At 42.7% G+C, this 24,413-nt stretch overlaps 2 protein-coding genes across 2 annotated transcripts; one reads left to right on the top strand and one right to left on the bottom strand.

Moving 5' to 3' along the window:
* The first annotated feature begins 2,041 nt into the window (after positions 1-2,041).
* srsf4 (serine and arginine rich splicing factor 4) lies at positions 2,042-8,842 on the top strand. Its single transcript, XM_030062903.1, has 6 exons — positions 2,042-2,224; positions 3,758-3,897; positions 5,841-5,947; positions 6,732-6,946; positions 7,349-7,426; positions 7,881-8,842. Exons 1-6 carry the CDS (start codon positions 2,118-2,120, stop codon positions 8,395-8,397), a joined length of 1,164 nt encoding a protein of 387 aa, XP_029918763.1. The 5' UTR covers positions 2,042-2,117; the 3' UTR covers positions 8,398-8,842.
* A 768-nt stretch (positions 8,843-9,610) lies between these two features.
* On the bottom strand, positions 9,611-18,506 carry msto1 (misato mitochondrial distribution and morphology regulator 1). The gene is made up of 14 exons (XM_030062896.1): positions 18,312-18,506; positions 16,909-17,038; positions 16,676-16,745; positions 16,187-16,262; positions 15,255-15,312; positions 15,005-15,155; positions 14,636-14,750; positions 13,908-14,042; positions 13,652-13,804; positions 13,303-13,434; positions 12,652-12,836; positions 12,203-12,307; positions 11,243-11,355; positions 9,611-10,755 (listed from the first exon to the last, which is right to left on the bottom strand). Exons 1-14 carry the CDS (start codon positions 18,393-18,395, stop codon positions 10,490-10,492), a joined length of 1,773 nt encoding a protein of 590 aa, XP_029918756.1. The 5' UTR covers positions 18,396-18,506; the 3' UTR covers positions 9,611-10,489.
* Between the last annotated feature and the right edge of the window lie 5,907 nt (positions 18,507-24,413).

Below are 24,413 nucleotides of genomic sequence, written 5' to 3'. Positions count from 1 at the left end.
ATATTTCGTAATGTGTCCCTCACTGAATTATATTTACGGCAATGCATGATAATATATTCTATGTCTTCTAGAGTATAACACCACTGACAAATATGGTGTGGAGGGAGAACCTGTATGTCAGAGCCTTAGTCGTGTATTAACAAACCAAACCACTGACCTACTTTTTTATATACCACATGATCAGGGCTTATGCATATATGAGTTGCTATTATAGTGCATTGTGTGATGAAAAGTTATTCCAAAAATGCCGCCCTGTATTTTTTTTTTTAATGTTATTCAGTGAAATAATAAACTCAATTAAACTGACATTATGACCCAGGAGGATTTCACCATTCTCAGTTTTTGGGCTGCTTCCATTCTAGGTCAGAGCAGTCCCTCAGGCTGCAGTGCAATGTTTAAATTATAGGATGTCATGTGCCACAGATGGTTTATTTGTGTTTTGACGCCCTCTGTGTCTTCTCTTCATCTCAGGTTGTAGCAGGCATTGCAAGCAGGTTTGAACTGAGAACAGCTAAAAATGTACCACAATGTTTCAGGAAAACCTCAGTGGTGGTAAGATTGCCAGGATAAACAAAGAAGTGAAGTAGCTTGCAACTGCACAGGCCAACATCATGTTAACAGGTCTGTAAAACTCTAACTTTAGAACGTTAAAAATAACAAATCATTCACCCTGGTTACAAATATGAATGATTTATCATTATATTTAGAGATAAACAACCATTATCATAACATTTTTCTCCGTTTTTCTGTTTGTCAAAGAGCTTGCAGAGGTCATGGATCATGGGTCTTATTACTCAACTCCTCTGAAACCAGACACACGAGAGCTCACGCTGGAGAGAGACAATTTCCCTGCACAGTCTGTGATAAAAGATTCAAACAGACGGCAGACTTGTAGCAACACATGAGAACCCACAGTGGAGAGAGAGCACTTAGCTGCTCAGTCCATTTCAGAAGATTTAGCTGCAAAGATAACATGAAAACACACATGACTGAGTTGGTTAAGCTGCTCTTGGTATGGGAGAACTTCCTTCAGATGGGCAGATGTTAGCATTCAATCTCATACATACTGTATCCTTCCTCATAGTGGATAGAGATAGATCAAAAGCACAGACAATAACAGTCACGGTGCACAAAAAAAAAAAAAAAAAAAAAGAGAGAGAGAATAATATTATATATGTTTTGCAGAATACATGGTCATTAGAATGGCTCTCCTAAACCTATATAGTTTCAATATGCAGGAATTTCAGTCATTTTATATTTATCTGTTGTCAAAATCCAACCATTATTTTTTAAAATTAAATTAATCAAAGCAAACTGATTCTGCTCTTCATTCTCTGTTTTTAGATTTATTTAATGAATTCTTTGCGGTAAATAAGTTCACAGTAACATGTCTGTGTAGGTGTTCAGTCATCCAGGTCATGGCTCTCCATGTAGGGTTGAGTCAAGGTCAGCTGGACTCTGTGTAGATTATTCAAGACGTTTCACTTCTCATCCAAGAAGCTGCTTCAGTTCATAGTAACATAACAAAACACATAAATATTATGCGTCAGTGTATATACTGACAAGTGCATGGTTTGTTTTGTCACTGATTAACCACAGAGCTGCTCAGTGTACATGCCTACAGACAAATGTTGACCTCTATGGCATCAAACCACATGATGTATGCTATATCATTATAATCAATAAAGAACCTTTTTCAGAAGCTCAAAATAGTATTGACCATAATTTGATTCCATAGTTATGTTTTAGTTAAAGGGCGTAAACATGTGTAACAATTATTATTATTTTCTGGAGGTTTAAATAACTGCGGAAAAACTGCCCCCAGTTCATGTTGAATGTCAGTAAATCTGAAGGCAGCAGGAGGGCTCAGTCCAAGTCAAACAGTAAATCATGAAGGGAAATGATTAACTGATTAAATGATTAAATCAACAGCAGACAACGTGTCGGGAGCGCGGCTGCTCGAGTAGGGGGCTCGAGGCCACGCCCCCTCGCGTCTCTCGACCAATCGCGTCGAAGAGCCGCGCATAACCGATGTGTCTGTGCAAGTCTCGCGCCCGCCCGTTGTGCGCGTCCGCTCACGGATTTCTCCTTCCAGCCGCGTCGAACCTGGGGAAACCATGTCGAGGGTGTACATCGGACGGCTGAGCTACCGAGCCAGAGAGAAGGACGTCGAGAAGTTCTTCAAGGGCTACGGGAAGATACTCGAAGTCGACCTGAAAAACGGGTAACGTCGATGAAGCTTTCCGCGGCTGGCTAACGTCTTCGCAGGCCGCATCGTGTGTTTGGGCCTCGGCTGCAACAGGCCCGACCACACACTCAATTAGCTTAGGCTAGCTAGCAACCGCTTGATATCTAACTCTACCAGCCTCTTAAAGTATAATTACCAGCATCCCCATGTCTTTGTAAACGTGCTTGGTGTATTGTTGGGTACTTAAGTTAACTTTAAAGGTTAGCATCTGTTAGCATTAGCGTAACGGTCGCACACGGCGCTAGCGGTGAGCTAAGCTAACAGTTATTCTTCTGGATTATACGTGGCCATGTTACACAAGCGGGCTGCGTGTGTTTGCAGCGCCGTTCATGTTTATAACACTAAGCCGAGCAAGCGGCTGTAAGTAAGTTATGCACATGGCTAACGGTTAGATCGTGTAATGTTGTACTGTGTGTGATTTACGTGCAGGCCCTTTTGTTATGCCGTTGTGTGTTTTCCTCCTGCACAGTGTGTTTCCCCCTGGCGTGGCTTCGTTACACCATGGAACTAAATGAAATTTTAAGTTTTGTTAACTTCTTTTGTGAATCGGGGTCAGTTTTACCTCATATTTAATTATCAGGGAAAACTATAATAATAATAATAGTTACCCAAGTTTATGTGTCTTGTTGACTACCCAAATAGCCCTTTAAACACACACAACCTCCCCCACTTAACCCCCTTGTACATCAAATTTCTTGTGGGAATCATGTTTTCCCCTCCCAGATGGCACATTAACTAAATCAGTGGTTCTCACACTGCCACAGGTGTGGTTATGTTAGGTGGGGGTCATAAAGTTTTGTGACTGTTATAAATGGTTTGTTATAGTTCCAAGTTGCCATCTCAATTCAAGCAAATGTGTGTAAAATGTTTATTTCTTACATGTTCTTGGGCCAAGGAAACACCTATGCACACAAAATCTCAGGGTATTGAAAACAGGTTACTTGCATGTTTACCCATTTGTCCCCATTAAGTAGGGACAAATCTTTAGAGGCATCACATTTTGGATCAGGTGTAGATTGACCTGAAAGATAATAGAAGGTTAAATACATAAATATGTAATCCTGCGTGTCTTCACAAACTGAAAGCGATATCCCTGGTGTATCTAGTTCTCTGTAATAAACTATGATAAAAGTATTTCTAGGGTTATCGCAAGCTAACACTTGTGTTGAGCTTATCAGTTATAGGAAGTCTGCTTGTATATTGGCTTGTAGTTTTAAGTACATTTTCCACGCAAACAAACAAAAAAAATCCTTGTAGTGGCAGTACGGTCACACATTGGCAACATGTTATAGGAAATTTTGGCATAGCAGCTTTCAAACAAGTGATAATGAGGTGTGCATCTTTTCTTCAGTCATTCGTTTTTGTCTATAAAGTGTTGGTTAGTATACATGTAATGTGTGTGATAAGTAGTAATGGCTGTAATTGTACATGTCATTCTATCTTTTTGGACTGCACAGTCTCCAGTATCTTGTTATAATCTAGTCCTAATGTGTTTCTCTTCCTCTTAAGGTATGGGTTTGTTGAATTTGATGACCCCCGGGATGCAGATGATGCTGTGTATGACCTGAATGGCAAGGACTTGTGTGGGGAGAGGGTTATTGTGGAGCACACAAAGGGACCTCGTCGAGACGGGAGCTATGGCGGAAGGAGTAAGTGTCCCGTAAAATTTTGTTTTGTTACATATAAGGAATGTCATTCTGGAGGGCTTTCACTCACTTCACAGAACAAGTTATTGCAATTCCTTTTGCATACATTTTAAGCTTGTCCTTGGTGGCTGATGTGCATTCAATTTACATCCAAGTAGTCGGTATTGCAAATGGTGTGGTTGACAGAAGTGACTCAGTTCTTCACTTCTGGAGGCGTAGTTAGCGAGATATTTATTTATTAGCTCTACACAAGAACTTGCATTTGATCTCCATTATGCATGACTGAGCTGTGTCTACCTCCCTGCTGGACAATTAACCAAAGTGTCCTTAAGTGCAAGCCAATTGTATCCTCTAAAGTCTTTGGTTGTGCATATGGAACACACACACTCTCTCTCTCTCACACACACCCCTTTGTAATTCCATCATTAGTTTGGTATTGTCTGGTCTCTCTGAGCCTCCCAGGTATCTATTGGTGTATTTACCATTAAGGTGTGGCACTGTTTCTGGATAGGGCAGTTCCAGGAAGGAAGATTTGGATGATATTGTCTTGCAAATAGGCTGACAGTGTAGGTGCTAGGCAATATATCAGTATTATATTGTTGTGAGACTAGATATAGTCTTGGAATATGGATATCGTAATATTGTGATGTAGTATAAGTATTGTCTTTTCCAGGTTTAAAATGCTGCATTACAGTAAAGGGATGCAATTTTCTGAGCCTTTTCAACTGTTCTAGCTGTTCCATTGTCATATCCACATTACTAAAAAATATTAATCTAAAATTTCTTGTATTTGAATGTCTTATGAAAGCACCAGTAGTCATCCCCTCAGTAGTCACAATATCAAGATTTTCAGTCAACGATATATTTTTTTGTTCATGTCACCCAGCTCTAGTGTGAGCGCCACTCACTGACGTACTTCACAGCTCTTTTCAGCAGCAGGGGTGAGAGGAGGTTTTCTCATCAGTAGATGATGATTAAATTTGTGTGCACCAGAGCCACCAATGACTTGAAAAATATATTTGGGTTTCCAAATGCTGGATTGGAAAAGTATTTTGGTGAAACCAAGAATGCTGTTACTTGGGAATTTTTGCTGGGGGAACTGGCTTGGGATATAATATCTGATGGAAGAGAATAATTGTCTTGATTTGAATACTGTAAAAGTATTTTATTGTGAAGTATCTTGTAATCTATTGATGTTTTATTCCATTTTTTATTTTATTTAAAATGATTGTCAATTTAAAAGGTAAAGATTTAACAAAGAACCTCAATGTTTTAATTGAAAGAGTCCTTTGCTGACTGCCTGCCCCTATTGCTGGCCATGGTGTCCCCTTTCCAAGAGTGTGGTTTGACCATTCTGGGCCCCTGGGCAGACCAAAAAAGGGAGCCATTGTGAATGAAGACCGCTTTTCCCATTAGGCCCAGGCCGGGTGGTGAGGATGCCATGGGGTTAGGAACAGATGTGGGTTCAGCTCTTATAGGTGCCTGAAAAAAAGAACATGTTTATAACAGTGAAATGTTTTTAGATATGGTAGTTTAGAAACTTACTTTAGTTCACCGTAAGTACTTCCTCGGTCAGTTATAAGTTTGATTTCAGTTTTTTTTTTTTTTTAAGAGAATAGGACTATTCACTTATTTTTATTTATTTATATCTTTTTAACAATTTAAAAAGTTACAGTTGTGTAGGCCTAGGTTTTCATTGAAAAGACTTCGGCGATTTATAGGAAAGATGAGTTAGTTTTCCAAGGAGTTAATGCTTTTTGGTTTGATTACTTTAATTTCACATTTTGTGTAGCTCTTTCTCATCTTTGCTTTTCCCCTTTTGTTTCCTTTTCCCAGATTTATATGGACATTGTTTGTAGTGTGTAGCTTGGAGTTCAGTATTATGGCGCTGTCTCAGTCTGTCTTCGGTTCTCATTGCTCTTGGTCTTTCCTTGTTACCTTGAAAGGTGGATATGGGCGCGGGGGAAGAGACAGATACGGCCCACCAACACGGACAGATTACCGGCTCATTGTTGAGAACCTTTCCAGCCGCTGCAGCTGGCAGGACTTGAAGGTATGAAGTGACATTTTTCATACAGTTTTCCAATTTTTGCTATCGAAAGAATTTCTTTTTCAAATACACCTGGTAGTCTGCTTTCTTGGTATATAATGTTTAAATTTGGAAATGTGATGATATAGAAATGTCAGGCCAGCTTCATACAAGACCAGAGAGTGCCACAAAATAGTTCTAATTTATACTATTAATCTATTAGTGCTCTACGACAGTGTATTCTGCTCTGTTGGATATTTTTTGTTTGGCCACAAGGAAAGCAGTGAGATGTTGAAGGTTCTTGAGTTGTCATACTGTAACAATTGGCCGTATAGTTCAATGTTTCTTGCATTATCCAATGTATTACATAGTTCAGGGCAGCTTGGCTGCTAAGCAGAGGATAGACACAGCAGGAGCCAGATGTACTTTCTCTATCTTGTTATTTAGGCCTGTTGCATTAGATACACGACCAGTCAACATTCACACACATAGCATAGCACATTCCAGAAACAAGGCGTGGACAGCGGTTGGCCTGTCCATGTCCGGGTAACTGGCCAATTATTCTCGGTTGCATTTAAGTCCAACCTCTATACGGGGCAGGCCCAAGCCCAAGAACATAAATGTGTATCATTTCCTGATATCGCTGAGCTCAGTCACACTGAGACCAGCGCTTGCTTTATATGTGACCATAATAAATATTGCATCAGAAAATTGAAGACTGACTCCGGTCTGTACTTGGGCTTTCAACAAAAGAATCGGGAGCTAACAATACCCTCTAATCACCATGCTTGCTTTTGTGACTCCTCAGGACTACATGAGACAGGCAGGGGAGGTGACATATGCCGACACTAACAAGGGCCGGAGGAATGAGGGAGTGATCGAGTTCAGGCTCTACTCTGACATGAAGAGGGCCCTGGAGAAGCTGGATGGCACAGAGGTGAACGGCAGGAAAATCCGGCTCATTGAAGATCGCCCGGGTGCAAGACGCCGCCGCTCTTACTCCCGCAGTCGCAGCCGATCCAGGTGAGACACATCATTGTAACATGATCCAGTTTAGTGTTGCACATAAACAAACCTCTGACTCTTGCAATAGTGCCCAAGAGGACAGTTCTCTATTGTGAGAAACTGTTTTTTATTGAGCGTCTTCCAACATGTCCTGTCTTAAAGGTTGTCTGAAAAGCGGCATGCATGTGTAGAAATAAAACATTACAGAAGGCAAATTTCACGAAGTACATTGGGTACCGTGAGACTGGCAGCCAGTGAAGTACAGCTAGTCATGCTTCACAGCACAGTTGGAACCCAGTCCAGTGAGATTGCTGGCAGAAACCACCCGCATAATCATTTATCAATCTATGTGGGGCATTTGCACATCAAGATTGCATCGTCTGTGTTTTTGACAGCTCACATGTTCCTCTTTGTTCCCAGGTCCCGCTCCAGGAGCCGCAGGTCACGCAAGAGCCGCAGCCGTAGTGAGAGCAGCAGCCGCAGCCGCTCCCGCTCCAGGTGAGAGGTCAACCCTCTGCAGAAATAGAAACAGAGAGGCCAGCTTTGAGGGGAATACACCCCAAGAGTTCATGTTATTTCTGTTGTCCATCAGTACTTTTGGGCACGTGTACTTTCTCCAAAGGTTTAAACCAGAGAGTAAACTTGTTTGTTTTTTTGTTTGTTTTTTTGTTTGTTTGTTTTTTTTTCAAATGCGTGCCTTAAAAGGAAAGTGGGCAGTCATCTCGGTTTTTGTTTTATTTATTTTGGCCATTTTAAATCAGAGGGAGTCATATTTGAGGCAGGCAGTTTGATTTTTAAATGTCCAATTCAAAAAAAAAAAAAAAAAAAAAAAGGCTAGTGTACAAAGCAACCAAGTAGATGGGGGCATTAGTTGGAGATTATCTGAGATTATCAGTTTTGGTTCCCTTAGCTTTCTGTTGACATTGCTTTCATTTGCTATCTTTGTCCTCAGGGCTGCTTCCCGTTCCCGTAGCCGCTCCCGTAGCAAGAAGACTAAGAACAAGAGCAAGAAGGAGGACGAGGAGCGCAGCAACGGTGCTCACAAGGGCAAGGAGGGCCGCGGCCGCGACGAGGCGCGCAGTCGCAGCAGGAGCCGCAGCCCCAAGAGCAAAAAGAGCAAGAAAGAAGGGAAGAGGAGCCGGAAAGAGGAGTCCAGGTCCAGATCTCGCTCTCGCTCCAGATCTCGCTCTAGGTCAGGGGTCAAGGATCGCTCCAGGAAATCAGGCTCCAAGGGCCGCGAGCAGGCCAAGAGCGACGAAGAGGGGGGCGAGGCCGAGAGGGGCTCACGTTCCCGCTCCCGCAGTCCCCCTGAAGCCAAACCCAGAGCCAGGTCTAAATCAAAGTCCAAGTCCAAATCCCACTCCCCCTCACCTGCCAAAGCCAGCTCCCGCTCCCCATCCGTTTCCCGCTCAGAGTCCCGCTCCAAATCCCGCTCCCAGTCCCGTTCTCGTTCCCGTTCTCGATCCTAGTCCTGAGTTTGGAGCGTCTCTCGTGAGCTCTTATCCCAACGTGTCCCCCTGTTCTCCAATTACATTCCCCAAATCCCACGATCCTGTTCTGGTCTCTTTTTGTTTTTTGATAAATAGCTGTAGAATACCAGGCACTCATGCTCATTGTGTCCTTCATGCGCAAGCTTTTCCAGTTCATTTGATTTTTTTTTTCTCTACGTATATTTTCAGTAGAGCTGTCTTTTATGGAGGTGTTTGTAAAATAACAGGGTGCAATCTCAGTTTTATAAGTTTAAATGGATTGAATTATGCTATAGTATGTGTCTTAGCCTTTTTATCACACATGTAAAAAGCATACTGTTCCTCTGTGGATAGGCTGGGTAGGGGTGTTACTCTCCAACAACCCCTCGCATTTGTGAAATCCTTCTATCATTTTATTTCGGAATAAAGAAATGTGTGATCTGGATTTGTTTGTGTTTTGATGTTTTATCTCACACACAATGATAGTCACTTTAACTAGTGGGCAGTTAAATGCACATGCCATTGTACAAGAGCTGTAAATGGCTGTGTGTGTGTTTAATGTCTTCATAAAGCGGCACACATATTCCCTTGTAATAAAGAATGTAGTAAAAAATGTTAGTGAAAACCTGACTCCTGACCCAGTTATGGCCTTTCATGCCATTCTAAATTTACAAATGTTCTCTAAAAAGTGCATTTCTTTAGAAGTTTGTCTATAAAGCTGCAGGCAGGTTAGCTTTAATTTATTGTGCACTGTGTAATGCTGCCCACCCTAAATAATAAAGTGCCTATCCTTCATAATTTTGCCACTTGGTGTGGCTATAAGATCAAGTCCTTAACACGGTCATGCCTGGCCTGAATTTAGTTAATTTTTCTGCATATCTAACAAAACTCAATTTGCCAGTGCTTGTCTATAGAGTGGAAACACTGAAAATTAACATTAGATATCAGCACAGGCATTTTGTCTAGTCCTTGTTACTTGTCAGAATAATGATACCTGCAATTACAACTTGAAATATCTAATTTGAGTTTTGACTAGTCTAAATGTAATTAGATAATGTAATAAAAATTAAGTCTGGCTATGGATTTTTAAAACGGCTAACCATAGCAATGAGCCTGCTCTTTAGACTTTAAGATCAATAAAAAAACAAACATTTATATCAATGTGGTACAGCTACGGAAGTGTAAATATAATAAAACAGTGAAAACAACAGCATTTAGTATAAAATGCATTTAATTAGATATACAAAGTCATTCAGTGAAATGTAACCACAGTTCATTCACCGAGCTTCATCCATCCTCTTCTTCACATGTATATTCCTCTCAGGTCTGCATAGACGTCTTTGAATTCCCTTGGCCTCGTCACACTGATCATTCAAGATCTTTCAGAAACCGGCCAAATCCACCGGCTCCTCCCGATCGTATTGTTAGCTTTTGACAGATGTAATGAGTTCTTGGCGGGGAGATTATGAGTATGGTGGAGGTTCGTCTGTAATCCCAACAGTACAACACTGAAACTAACAACCACTTTGGATTATGTAACTTCGTAATCTGAACTCGCTTCCATGCAGCACTGACACTGCTGTGAGTGCAACTGAACATATTCCTTACAGTATTTATCATTTACATTCATCCAGAAAATCATAGGACAATGCACGCACACACATACACACACATACACACACATACACACACACACAGATAGATCGGGACAGTGCTAAAGTTATAGAGTGCATGAATGATGAGCTGTGACAATCTGTTTCAGGAGGATAATTTGGTGTCTTGTTCTTGTGATAAGGGCTGGTCTGGGTTTTAGAAAGTAACGCAGAAGTAATTAGTCTCCCAATTACTTTTTAGAGAGAATCACTGATTTAAAAAAAAAAAAAAGTGCTTACAATTTGTAGAAAGTAGAAACACTTCCTTTTCATCTTGGTATGGGCGACCACACACACATATACACACACAGACACACACACACACGGGGTTTACCAGTGCTGAATGCACACAGAGACCTGCAACACAGCAGATGGTCTGACATGGAGATCAGTCCATCCAGGTGATCATGGCCCTCAAATAAAGACACACTGTCAGAATGTCAGTTATCATCGTCATCTTCCTCTGAGGAGGACGAGCGCATCACGCCACCGCTGTCGTCGCGGTAACACCGAGCCAGGAGGCACAGCTGCTCCAGGGCGTCGCGGTAGTCGGCCATCTCGGGCCCCTGGGAGAGGAAGCTGGGGGCCACGCGGCGGATGTCGAGGGTGCTGACGCTGCGGTGGAGCTCCGAAAGCCACGGGCAGAGAGCAGGGCCGGACTGGAGGGACGTCAAGACGGGCACGGAGGAAACCACAGGGGCTGGACCTGCAAACGAGGAGAGGCAGAGATTTAAGATGTGGCCCAACTTAACTGAACCGTGTGCAGAGCAGGGCCAGGAAACAACAAGATACAAGACAGCCATGGTGATCCTCAGTATCCTTGTGCACACTATTAATCCACACTTGCGCAACGGCACAGAATCCGGTTCTCTTAATCTCATTCAGCCAAATCACATGACTTGTAACAAGTCCTTATTTGAATGTCAAACAATCCTTGGCACAGTGTGACAGGGAACAAGGAATAAAAATGGCACCTGAAAAAACTGAATGGAAGATAACATATTACTTAGTAATTTAGAGACTCGGCAATCAGAAAAACGTAAATCCACACCAGATTCTCTTTCTTTAAGTCGAAAACTTCCACATACTAGCCAGATGTGTAATCAGATATGGACAGAGAGGGCTGCAAGACCAGAGGGACCCCTCTCATAGAAAAGCACCTAAACAGTGACGTGGGATCGGGGTGTACTCACAGCCAGGGGGCAGGGACTCGCTCTGCAAAAAGCCCTGAGCACCGAGGGACTGGCTGAATATCTGTGGGAAAGGCGGCGTCAGCTTACTGGGGCTCGACACCAGCTGCAGAGCCCTGTGTGCAGGGAAGGAGAAATGGGAGAGCAGAGGTCAAAGAGATGTTTAATCTACCTGTAAACAACGACCAGCAGTTGCTTGTGCATGATCAATCAATCAAATTATTTATTTAGAGTGTGGAATCACCATGCAACATGGTCCAAACACACTTCACAGTTAAAAAGAACAACACACAGCAATCAATTAACAATAACTATTACAAGTGGAGCAACCACCTTAAAGCATCGGTGTTAAATAGATGTTAAAAGGTGATAGGCCATACAAGTTATAATGAATGTACTTGACAGTTAAAAAGTACAACATACAGCAGTCAGTTAACAATAATAACAATGAAAGTGAATCAGCAACACCACATTAAAAACATCAATGATAAATAAGTGTTAAAAAGTGATATGCCCAGCTAAGTTTTAGGGGAGGCTGTAATGTAGTGAGTAAAGGTGGGTTCTCAGTCTTGATTTAAAGATTTCCACTGAACGCGCTTCTTTGACATGTAACGGGAGGCGGCTCCAGAGATATGGGGCACGGTAGGAAAAAGCTCTGAAGCCAGCCGATTTTTTGTTAAAAGAAGGAGTGACCAGGAGACCAGCATTAAGAGAACGAAGAGGGCGTGCTGGTGTATATGGTGTAATTAGTTCTGGCCTTATAAGTTAAAAGAAGAACCTTAAAATCAGCTCTGGCTTGGACCGGTGACCAGTGAAGAGAGGCCAGGATAGGTGTGATATGGTCAAATTTTCTAGATTTTGTCAGGATTCTAGCCACAGAATTCTGGACAAGCTCAGTGTCCAGAAGATCAGTGTGGTAAACTGTGTGTGTGTGTGTGTGTGTGTGTGTGTGTGCAGACTCACAGAGGAGTGGTGGGGTAGAAAGATCTGATGTAGGATGCGAGGACGTCTTCCCCGCTGTGGAGGCTGTGCAGGGGAGTGGGCGGCTGCGTTCCTGGAGCCAGAGAGCTGCTGGCAACAAGCACAACATTTTACAACACGTTAAAAAAAAAAAAAATAGAATTCACATTTTACTGCACTGTGGTTTTCAGGGCCAAGTGGTGTAATCCTTTGTGTCTGTTCGTGAAGCTATTTTAGGCTTGGCTGGGACTTTATGTGACTTCAGCTACGTATGCTGTGAAACAAACACTGTACCACCCCGTCTGTAAACAATGACATGAAAAAAATACAAGAAACCTATTTCGAATAAATAACTTTGTTTTGTGCACATGATTCTTTTGCCCTGCATATGAGAAAATCCTGGACAAGACAAAGAAAGCACTTTGCAGACGGTTTATTTAAAAAAGGCTGACCTGACTAGTCTCTGGCCCTCGAAGCCTTTCAGAGTCACCAGCTGGCCGTAGCAGCGACTGTCACCGAGCTCCGGGCACGCCGATAGGGGTTTCCACGGTAACACATCTGCACAAGCACTCAGGGCGTCGGGGAGAGAGCCGCCGTGCATCATGGGGAAGGGAACGGCGCCGTAAGCAGCCACCACCTGGGTTTCAAATCAGCGTGTTCAGCACAAGACGGAGCCTTTTGCACATTTTTCCTTCACCGTTCTCAAGCCTCGCCTTTTCCTTCTGCACCGACTTTACTGGTTACAGGTCATGGCAAAGGTCATTTAGTGCATCTGGTTATCTCATTTGCACTGAACAAACCCAATGATGTGTGTTTAGTGCTGCTGGCTGATGCTACACTCATTTCACGTTAAATTTAGTACAAAAAAAACCTGCCAACGAGAAATAAAATAGACTGGTCGTGTTTTTCTAGGCTGCTTTTTGTTGGTTTTATTAATTCTGACTTGGTCTCACAAATTGTAAAAGCCCATTAAACTTGTCAGCAAATGTACAAATGTCGGCAATGAAGGATAATGAAAATCAAAATGAGCAGTTACGCTCAGAGTAGCACGTGTGTAGCAGTTGATTTGTGGTTTATTTTAAAATCAATGAAAAATATCTCACCTTTCTCCCAGACACGGCCAGTGCATCTGCCACCTGCCACATGGGGACGCTGTTGTGCCTCAGCCTGTAAGGAACAGTGACGGCGTCCAGGGCCAGAGCCAGGACTGAGCTGGAGTGGTACCACAGCGAGGGCTGGCACGGAGGAAACACACACCAAGAGACAAACGGCTTTAGATAAACAGAAGAATTACATATACCACATTTCATATATACACAAGAAAACACACTCGACAGTTTAAAATCATCTAAAAAGTGCACAATTATGTTTTCAGTCAACACAGAGGGGTTGAAACGACATCATTTCCTTTAGGCGGGAGAGCAAAAGCAGGAAATATTAAGTGAGGCTCACATCGTAGGTCAGGTGGGGGAAGGCTGTGTGAGGCGTGGGATGTCTGCTGAGCCCGCCACGCAGGGTCAGGGGGCAGAAGAAAGAGCTGTGATTGGCTAAGTGGACCATCCCTAACGCGTAGTTTATCAGGTGGTAGATGTCCTTCATTGGAGTCTGAATCAACAGAAATCAATTCTATTAGCACACCAGCAAATTCACACACACACACAAAAAAAGCCTTTTACATAACCTGCTCCCCAGCGGCTCTGTCACTCACTGAATTGGGGTGACTGACAGGCGCTAAACCCCACGTCAGGATGCCCCTCCCGCTGTAGGAGTCCTGCAGCATCTCGGTGACCTTTGACCCCAGGCCTGAAAAGCCATCGGCCAAATCACACAGCACCTGAAAGCCCTGGGAGGAGGAAGACGAAACAACAGAGGGAAGAAAGGAAGAAAGAAAATGTGTTGAGAGCAGATACCATGACTACAGTAAACACACTCTACTGCTGAAACAATACAGAAAAAAAATTAAAAAATAATAATTATAATTTTGATAAATCAACCTTTTTATCATTTATCATAAAAGTCCAAACACTGGCCGACTACAGCAGCATAAAGGTCACTAACATGCTACAGTTGGCTTACTTTTCTCCATTCATATCATAAAATTAAATCTTCGTTTTGGCTGCTGATTAAACTTATATGAGTACATCACTATTTCTGGCACTTGATTAACTGATTTATAAAAAACATGATTTATAGGTTAATACACAATGAATGCAATCATTAGTCGCAGCCCTAACACGAAAATAAAAATAAGAACAAAATAAAAATGGATTTGAATTCGGCAACAGCAGTCAGGTCTCAGTCACAGGCTTTTGTTTGTGCATTCATATAGCCATCCCAAGAAAAAAAAAAGATCACTGTCATTATTTATGAAGCTAATATTCTCCTAAGAGATTGTCATTCAAATTTAAAAACCAAAAACCCAACGAGGAGAGGTACCTGCAGGTAATCACACTCCTCCACAAAGAAGTGCAGTTTGTCCTCGAGCTCCTCCAGCACCGCCCCCTGCAGGAGAGCCTCGCCCTGGCCGAACGCCTCCAGACGATGAGCCTCCCTACACACACACACACACACACATACGTACACATAAAGGCTTTGTTGAGGCTCAATCCCATGAACATGTTTACTTTGTTAGTAAATGTCCTAAAACGACTCATATTAGTTAGAACCAACGATGGGCTTTACTTTCACCGTTTGGTAGTCGGGTATCTGAGCCTTTTCAAATACATTTTTGGATTGAAATAATCAATCTTCCCAAATCCCGGATCACTCCCAGCACGGTGTGTGAGAGCTGGCGTCGTGCTTTACCCGTCGTGGTTGTACTGGTGGATGATGGAGATGGTGCGGGGGTGCAGGTGGATCCTGAGGAAGTCGGACCACACCCTCACGCTGCCCTCCAGCCTGTAGACGCCCTGCACTCGCTCCAGGCGGCTGTTCACCGTCTCCACGCTCACCGGCCCTGAGAGGAGGAGAGATCACCGCCACGCTTAACTACGCATTTAGACTGAGGATAATAGTTCATGTTAAAAAAAAAAAAGTTACGTTATGTTTTGCTTACCTGAGCACTGAGGCTGGGACGTGGAGGGATAATCCGCCTCGGCCAAAATTTCTCCGTTCTGGAGACAGAGACAGCGTATTGGGCACATCAAGTTGGGCTTAAGTTTTGGCCTTTTACAAAACAAAAGACACCAGAAACTGCAGAGATGGAGGCAACAGTGAATCATCTCTGCATTTTTAGGAGCAGCAAAAAAAGATTAACATCAGCCACCGGGCAAACACTAGCAAACGATGGCTTTGGGTGGTAAGTTGTCCCTTTCGGCCACTTTGGCACATAAATATTCATTATTTGGTACTGATGTTGTTATAGCAACACTGTGAATCTGCTTGAATCTGCACAGCCAGCTCTCACTAAATACGTTCCAGCGCTCAGCAAAACCAGATTAAGGTGCGAGAGGGAAATAAACCGCATCTTTGCCATTAGAAGTAACAAAAATTAAAACTGTTTTTTTATTATTATTTTTTCTAAAGTGTGGACATGTTGAAAACCGATTTATCTCATTTTCAACATATCAGTGCATTTTGTGGACTTAAAGAACCTGTATATTCAAAAATGTGTTTTTTTCTTATGTTTATGTCGCCTAAAAATGAGAGATTCGCTGAAAATTTTTTTTTCCACAGTTAGATTATAAATACGGCGCAATTTTCACAAGTGACAGGGGACGGGACGGGTCTATTTGCATATTCAGAGTTAGATTTAAGGCATTTTAAGGCACTAAGGGGCAAAAATTCTAAATATGTAATACTGATATGTAATACTGAAAAGAGGTCGTTTTTAGTTGCTTGATAAACAGCTGGAGGAGGACTTTAAGTTAAAGACTATTAGACTGAAAAAAATAAATATATACAAAATAATTTGCATCAATGCCTCAAAGCAATATTATGGAACAACATATCAAGTCAATACTTTTTTTGCCAAGTCAACCTACTCACATCCAGCTTGTCCAGGTCTTGGAGGAAGGAGTTCTTCGACGGAGGACTTTCTTCATGCATCATGATGTCTCCCTCCCTGCCAGATGCAGCACATTTTCATGTTTCATGAGAGAAAATGATAAAAACACTCGGGCACAGCTAATACATTGGGTGGTTTAACACATAAATCTATGATCAGACAGGAAACTTTGTGATATCTGATATATCAAATGTTAACATGTTTCCAATATTTATTGATGCAGGCCATGGGACAAAGAAATGTTGTGCCGTTCGGTGTTTCAAGAAGCGAAGGGCAGGAGGTAAACACCAGCGTGAGTCATTTCACAGGAAAACACAATAATTTGTCTACAGGCGCACTGGAAAACCACATTATCTGAACACGCCTGAATTTCTGAACTCTATCTATAGTAACTGTGAAATGACAATATCTTCTGTGCCATAAAAGACGCACACTTGCATCTCCACACACTCACACACTCTTTTAATTACCATGTATAGGTGGTGGTGTCTTTGCCAGGGTCGTACAGACTTCCCTCTTGTCGGAGAGTCTGGAGGCTTCCTGTTACAGAGATAAACAGAGTGAAAAGAGAACCAGCGGCGTTAAAGGACGGATATTTAATAATGTCAAATCATCATACATGTCAGCATTGGAATACAAAACCATATTAATATCTTTCATTTAAAATGACAGCCTAAAAACTAAATCTTAAGTGACGGGTCACCTTTGAGATCCATGGCGATGAGGCGGGGCGTGTAGGTGACGTGACCCCCCAGAGTCTGTCCCTCACGAAACACGACATCGCTCTGGATCTCGCCCGGAGGGGTCTCGGGGTCGTACGACAGAGAGGCATCCTGCAAACACAGACAAACACGGCAGGGGTGAGTCAGACAGAGGGAGGCTCCTCTCCATTTAACCTGCGAGGTCTGTGCAGCCAGTATGACGCTGGACAACAGAGGGTTAATACAGCCTGGAGAGGTGGAGGAGGATCACAGGTTATGCTTTAATCACTCCACCAGGGACAAAGCAGTCATATCAAAATGGTTTAGCACAATTAAATTAACATTTGCAGACCTGACCAGTTCACTCCAAGCCTCACACCACATAATTAACAGACTGTGGCGTTATTAAAACAGAAATTAGGGATTAGTGCTAGTTAAAGGGATAGATAGGGGATGTTCCCCTGCTGTTTAAACTGGTCATATTCTATTTTTTATCCTCGTTTATAGAGTATATATTGCTGCTGCTATTTATTTATCATCTGTTTATACTGTGAATTTGGACATTGCCCACATCTATGCACATTGTATACATCGATGCACACTGGTTTTATTGGCTTTTTATCATCTATTTATCATCTGGGCGCTATTTATTTATTTATCATCTGTTTATACTGTAAATACATTGTATACATTGATGCACACTGTTTTTATTGGCTTTTTGCACATTGTTTTTTTTTTGCACATTGGTACTTAGATCCTTAGATCTCGAGGGTCATCTTTATTCTTTATTTTTGATTTACTTATTCTTTATTTTTGATTTACTTAATCTTGTACTCTGTGGATACTGCTGGAAACTGTGAATTTCCTTCGGGATGAATAAAGTATCTAACTAACTAACTAACTAACTAACTAAGACTGGGCTCCACACTGCAGCCCTGGATGGATCAATAGAGGCTGACTGATGCAGCTAAAGCCCAACATCACTCTGCTGCCTTGAATGGTGTAAAAAAAAAAAAAAAAAAAAAAAAAGATAAATATGATTCCTAGTGTGTCATTTTTATTTTCTTCCGCTCAAAAGTCTGTGGCCACTAAAAATATATGGATTTCTATTTTTTCATGCACGTCATCACCTTGTTATGGTTAACTGAAGTGATGAGTTAGCAGCATTAGCCCGCTAGCTAAAGCTAAAAGCGTGCTAATCTTCGCGCTCGCTCGCTCGCTACCTATGTCCATCTCAATCTGCTCGAGGATACATACACACACACTGTCGCTGCTGGCTAATCCTGCAGATTAGAGCAGAGGAGCAGGATGCGGGGTCTAAACACACACGCGTGCTTTCTGTTACTAAACTTTCCAGCAGCTAACGAAGCTAATGCTAGCCCAAAAACACCATCCTCCTCCTCACCTGCAGGTTCCACCAGTGCGTGCCGACAAAGTTGGAATAATGCCCGAGCTGGAGAGTGATCACCTCGCGACACACGCTGCTCATGGCGACACGGGATTAACAATCCGGATTGAGCATAAACCTCTGTTGTTTGGACATGATGAGCATGTTTTGAAATGACAACAATGCACAGCGTCGACCTAACCCGCTGCGTGTTCCGGGTGGAAACGACTACGTCATCCTCATACACAGTTTTCATTGGTTGGAAAACGGAGGCTGGAGAAATGTGATTGGCTGTGAAAGGCTACGTAATCGCGGTAGTTCGGTTTCACTGTGCCATAGCTTCACGTGCGGCGCACAACGTCGCGCTCCCATAGGCGCGCGCCTTGGTTGAACCAAAGATCATATATGGATATCTGGACCGAGATGGTTCACTGCCTGTCCTGGAAAACTGCGTGCAGCTCTGAATATGAGATGATAAAGCTCGTTAGCAGGAGCTCTGGTTGTCAAATTGTGGTCATGTGGTCCTCGCGTGGCAAAATAAGGAGCACACTAGAGTTTATTTTCACTAGAATTAAATTCAGAAGAGATTGTTGTGGTGCAAAAATGCGTGAGTCCATTGTTCAAGCCCGTCTGACATCTAAACAATTATCCCTCCTGGTACCTTCAAATGTACTAACATTTTTAAACAATTGGGGGCAATTTGACCTCAGAAATTAAAGGATTACCTTATAAATCAAAGTTCTTGTGGGAATCATGTTTTTCCTCCAAAATGTCACATTAGCTATCAGTGGTTCTCATATTATGTTAGCTGAGGGTCATAAAGCACAGGGATGTTTTTTTTTTTTTTTTTTTTTTTTTTGACAATTATAAATGACATGTTATAGCTCCTTAGTATCATCCAAAACAACTAAAGCAAGTTTGTGCAAAATGTTGATATTTCTTATATGTTTTATGCAGCCAAAACAACACGGGATCAAACTGACCGCAAAGAAACACCAGAATGTGTACAGGATACTGAAAACATATCATTGTGTTGATTTTATGTTTAACCCACTTGTCCCCTTTAAATTAGGAAAAGTCATGTCATATGAAGCAAAAAATAATGTTAATCATGTATTTAGATGAGTTAAACACTGAATGGGGATAAATCTGTCCACAAAGATAATAGAAAGGTTTAGGACCATCACAAATAGTTTTTCAGACAAGGTCAAAGGACGGAAAATCACTTCAAATAGGAGCCGGCAGCTTGATTAAAGTAAATCTGGGGGGTCTAGACCATAAACCAGCCACCGCCTGGGCTACCCACTGCAAACACAGTCTGATGTAATCACCTCTGAGACATCGGCCTCTGAAACAATGAACATTAGACTGGTTCACTTTTGTTTTCAGGAGCTTTTGCGCTTCCCGATGCGACGCAAAGCAAAAACGGAAGTAGGGCAGAGTGAAGCCTCTCGCTGCAGATGTACGACATGACAGCAGGAGGGCACCTCACTGAGACAGACAATGAAACATGTAAAAAGAAACAATGAAACACATGCATAAACATATAAAGTCAGTTTTATTGTGATTGCCTTATATTCCAATGCATAATAAACTATGAGTTTGCATCTGGAAGCCAATCTGTCCTGCAGGCTGCAGCGGGCTGGACTGCGGAGGAGGGCGGGGGGCTGAGGGAGGAGGAAGAGGAGGAGGAGGAGGAGAGGGTGGGCTCCAGTTTCCGGTCTGCTTCTCCTCCTCCTGCAGGAAAAACAACAGTGGAAGCATGCGAAATCAGATATATACACAAATGACATCTGAAACGCATGCGAGGCTCGTCTTTGCCGCGGAGATGACGGTGGAAATACTGAGGATCATCTAGCGTCTGATTGTTATGAGTGCGCACGGTAAGAATGAAGTCTGCACAGGCGGCATGCAAAACAATAGGACGGGAGCTTTGTCTCAAGTTTTCCCCAATTGGTGGTAGAAGAAAGTCTGCAGGGTGTCTGGTAATGCGAGCAGCTTTCAACCCTGTATGTGCACATCGCTATTCAGGACTAAAAAACGTGCATGACTCTCTCCACACACTTGCACATGTTGACTTTTGGTGAATAAGGCATCACCAAATCCACCCCACATCATGACTGTGAGGTCCTGCACATCTCCTCTCACCTCCCTGTCTCTTAACCATCCAACCAGCTCAGCTGCAGGAGGATGCCTCACAGTGTGTTATTATGACATATCCACATTTTCTGAAGCTTTTCTCTTTATAATTTGCACATTTGTCTCCATCAGGGTCACTTGTGCAGCTTTAAAAACAGATTAGATGACAGCAGATCAGAGGAAGGCAACACACGTGCGCTGTTTTCAACCTCTTTCTCTTACACATCACACGTGTGACTAGTCTAATCTCTGCCATCTCTGCTGTAAATGGAGGAATATGTGTGTGTGGGTGTGCATGCGCGCGCATGTGTGTGTGGCTAGATCTCCTCATTTATCTGATCGACTTCACACTTGGCACTATACTCCTTTGGGTCCCCTGCAGTACACCTCCCAAATTTGAGGTGGAGTGGATGAACGGCTCAAAAGCTGCATTTTTTAAAAAATGTAATCAACATAACGAGTGCAGTGCCTGAATGTTTGTTTAATTGAGCGGTGTAAAGACTGGTAGAACAGGCAGCAAGTTCACATAAAAATGGTTATAAAAATGGTTGTGTCTTCTTACGTTTATGGTTAAAGTCCCTATGAGATGCCCTCACATGACCTCTACTTCATGTAAAACAGAGGATCTCATGCAGTGACATCATCCTGCACCAGTGGGTGTCAATTAAAATTTCAGCCAATAAAACCTTTGCAAATCTTTAAACATCCTTTGCCATCCACCTCATCCCTCCAAAATAAAACTGTCTACCTCCTGAACTGACATTCTCTTGGTTTGCACTTGTGATCCGTCCCTGCACCGCGTCCCGCCCAAACTTCCTTTTTCAACAGGAAATACATCAAATCCAGAACGTAACAGTCCGTTTCAAGGGGTCTTTAGCTGTGGAAAAGAGGTTTTTGTTTTTAAACACAGCGATGCATATACACAACTGTACATCAATCTGACGCAGATTTCTTCGTTTGTGCGTACACACAGTCATGAATCTACACAAAGTTTTATGCATCGGTGAACGTTCAGGGCTTGGAAAGAAAAAGTATTCCTCGCATTGACTTCACGTTAAGTATATCACTATAAAAACGGTTTTTGCAGCTTCTGAACTGTTTACCTGATCGACTTCAAACTTGGCAGGTCGATGGCTGAGGACCCAAAGGAGTGAAGTGAAGTGAAGTGAGCGAAGTGTGAGGCTTGACATGTGAGATCAGGCCATGTTTTCTGCAAAACGACAACCCTGTGTTTCCTGCACGGGATGTGTAGGTTTTAGAGCATAGCTGCTTCTCATCCATGGAGCAAACCACCTCAAAACATGCCCCACTGACAGAGTGTTTATATCAGCTGTCACTTATTTGCACACTAAGGATTTTCTGTGTCATTTAGGATCTTCCTTATATGGATAATATACACTCTTGTATTCGATTTTGTGATAATACAGAGTTTTTCTGTCTTTTGTTCCCTTGTCGTGGAGGAGAGATGGGACAGCAGTGGTGAGTGCAGCAGGTTCGACCTCTGTTTGGCTGAGACTGGTGCACAGGAGTGGAGACTAAGAAAACTCAGGAGGCAAGAACAGAAGACCACATTATTTCCATCGTCCAAGAGGCGTCCCCAACAGTAACTCTTCAGAAAACCCCTGAATCAAAGGTGGGTAGCCCTCAGCTGAAGGTCAGCAGTAATTTATGGTTGGGATGTTCTTCTTAAGTGCTGAAGCTCATAAGCTTTGTTTTTTTATATATATTGCAGAAAATGGAAAGGTCTGATGTCTCACGTCGGAGCAAAGCAGACCATGTGGAGAGAAATACTGAGAAACAAAACATCCGCTCTCTGTCCAGAGTTACCGCCACAGAGAAACCAGCAACTTACATCATGCCAGAAAACTCCTCATCTCCTGTAGGGTGCTCTCATCCATCCTATCTAACAAATACAGAAACACAAGACACAGGTTATGAAGATGATGTAGTCATGAATACAGACGGGGAGGCGAGTGCTCCAAAGGAAAGCAAGGTGGATTTTTTGCCTCTTAGCAAACGGAAAAAGAAGAAGAAAGGAGACGCTCTGCACCCCAGTGAAATTGCTGAACCACAGCAGCGTCCCTTGAACGACCAGGAACACAAAATAAGACTGGCTGCAGATGATGGAAGCAGCTCCCCACATCAGGACCCACTCATTTCCACTGACAAGGAAGAGAAAATGACATATACCTCAATTCTTCATCAAATGCAGCAGCAGCAGAAACACAAAGCTGGCCGGCGATTCAAGAAGAAAACTCTCATGAAAATGGCCAAACTCTTATTAATCGCTCAAGGATGGGATTCAGAGAGCATGGAAATGCCAAGCAACTCTTTTGTAGAAAATGAGCTTTCAGTGGCCAAACAAGAAGACATGGTAAACCCAGTTGCTTCTCAGAACAACTTAACTAATGAAACAAATGACTGTGACAGAGAAACCATATCTCTAAATACTTCAGGAGATGTGATATCTTCAAGTCCAATGACAGCACCGAAGTCTTTGTATGACATGAACAAGACAAGCAAAGGAAAAAGGAAGTCTTCTGCCAGCAAAAAGCAGGAAAAAGTAGAATCAAGAGAAGGAGCTCATGCCATTTCCACAAATTTGCCAGATGTAGCTGTTTCGGCACAAGAAGCCCCATTGCTTCCTAGGCCAGTAAGAGATACAAAAGCACAAAGGAAATCAAGGAAAATGAGTCCAGGGGCTTTCAAAGAAGACAGTAAAATCGAAAGTGACAGCAGTGATTTAAGTATAAACAGTCTAGCAGCACTCAACAACTTTGATGTATGCAAAACAGGAGCACCCAAGCGGAAGAAAAAGACACCCAGTGACCCAAAAGACACAGGCAGCACAAAGAAACAAAACCTCTCACCTCAGGGATTGGCAGATAGTAACGATGCGATGCCACCGCCGCCAGTTACAGAGGGCTCGTTGGGGTTAGGTGTCACTCAGAGGGATGATGACGTAGCTTGCACAGCTGATGAAGAAGTACCCAATAAGGACCCTTTTGGAGTGAAGAGCATCGCAGAAGTGCTGAAAGTGAGGAGGAAAGCTGGCCGACCATTCAAGAAAAAGACACTGAGGAAAATTGCTAAATTGCTGGCAGCGGTTCAGGAGGGGGAATCGAACAATGAACCTAAACAGTGCGATGTCAGCACAGTGGACGCCCCATCCTCCCAACCGCCGTCTCTGTCTCAGGCATCATTCAAAGCAAAGACAAGAAAAAAGGAGACAAAAATGACAGCTACATCAACACCCCCTCAAAGAAGATCAACACGAGCAAGATTTTGTAGCCCAAAGTTAAAGTACGCTGCTGAATATATGGACATCCCTGTGCATGCATTTACTGAAAATTTACTGTTGCATTCACAAAGATGTATTGAATCTGTCGTCAAATCAGAGGATTCAGCAGATCCTCCTCTTTTGGATTCCCCTAATGATGAAAAGTTAGTTAAAACTGAAAACCAGGACTCTGTCATAGAAAATGTAATGGAAAAAATTAGACCCCCAAAGAAAAACCCAAAGTTTAGAAGGAATACAAAAGCTTATTTAGGTTTGTGTTCGCCTCCTCTAGACTTCATACCGGATGTCAAGGCCCTCCCTCTATCTGCAGAAAAAGACCCGACCAAGACCATGGTGGAAGACAGGAAAAAGAGAGTCACTGCCTCTGAATCCAAACGGTGTCAAAGCACAGTTCTTTCACGTTCAACAACTGGAATTTCACAGAAACAAACAGACACATGTGATGAAGTGGCTACGGACAATTCAACACCAACTTACGCAGCCTCAAAAACAAAAAAACATGCAGCTAGAAATAAAAAATGCAAAGAAGAGCCTATCAGTTTACCATTATCTGGTCAAACCGAGCTCTCTCTTTCATTTAGTGATTATGGAGTTAAGAATCAATGTGCGCTCTCTGAATCCTTCCTGCAGACATCACACATCAAGACTGAGCCAGCCTGGGAGCCACTGGAGCCACAATT

This window comes from Myripristis murdjan, chromosome 11 (genome assembly GCF_902150065.1).
Source record: "Myripristis murdjan chromosome 11, fMyrMur1.1, whole genome shotgun sequence".
Classification (NCBI taxonomy): Eukaryota; Metazoa; Chordata; class Actinopteri; order Holocentriformes; family Holocentridae; genus Myripristis; species Myripristis murdjan.
The sequence above is the reverse complement of the archived record's forward strand: the minus strand, read 5'-3'. Positions and strand labels throughout refer to the sequence as shown.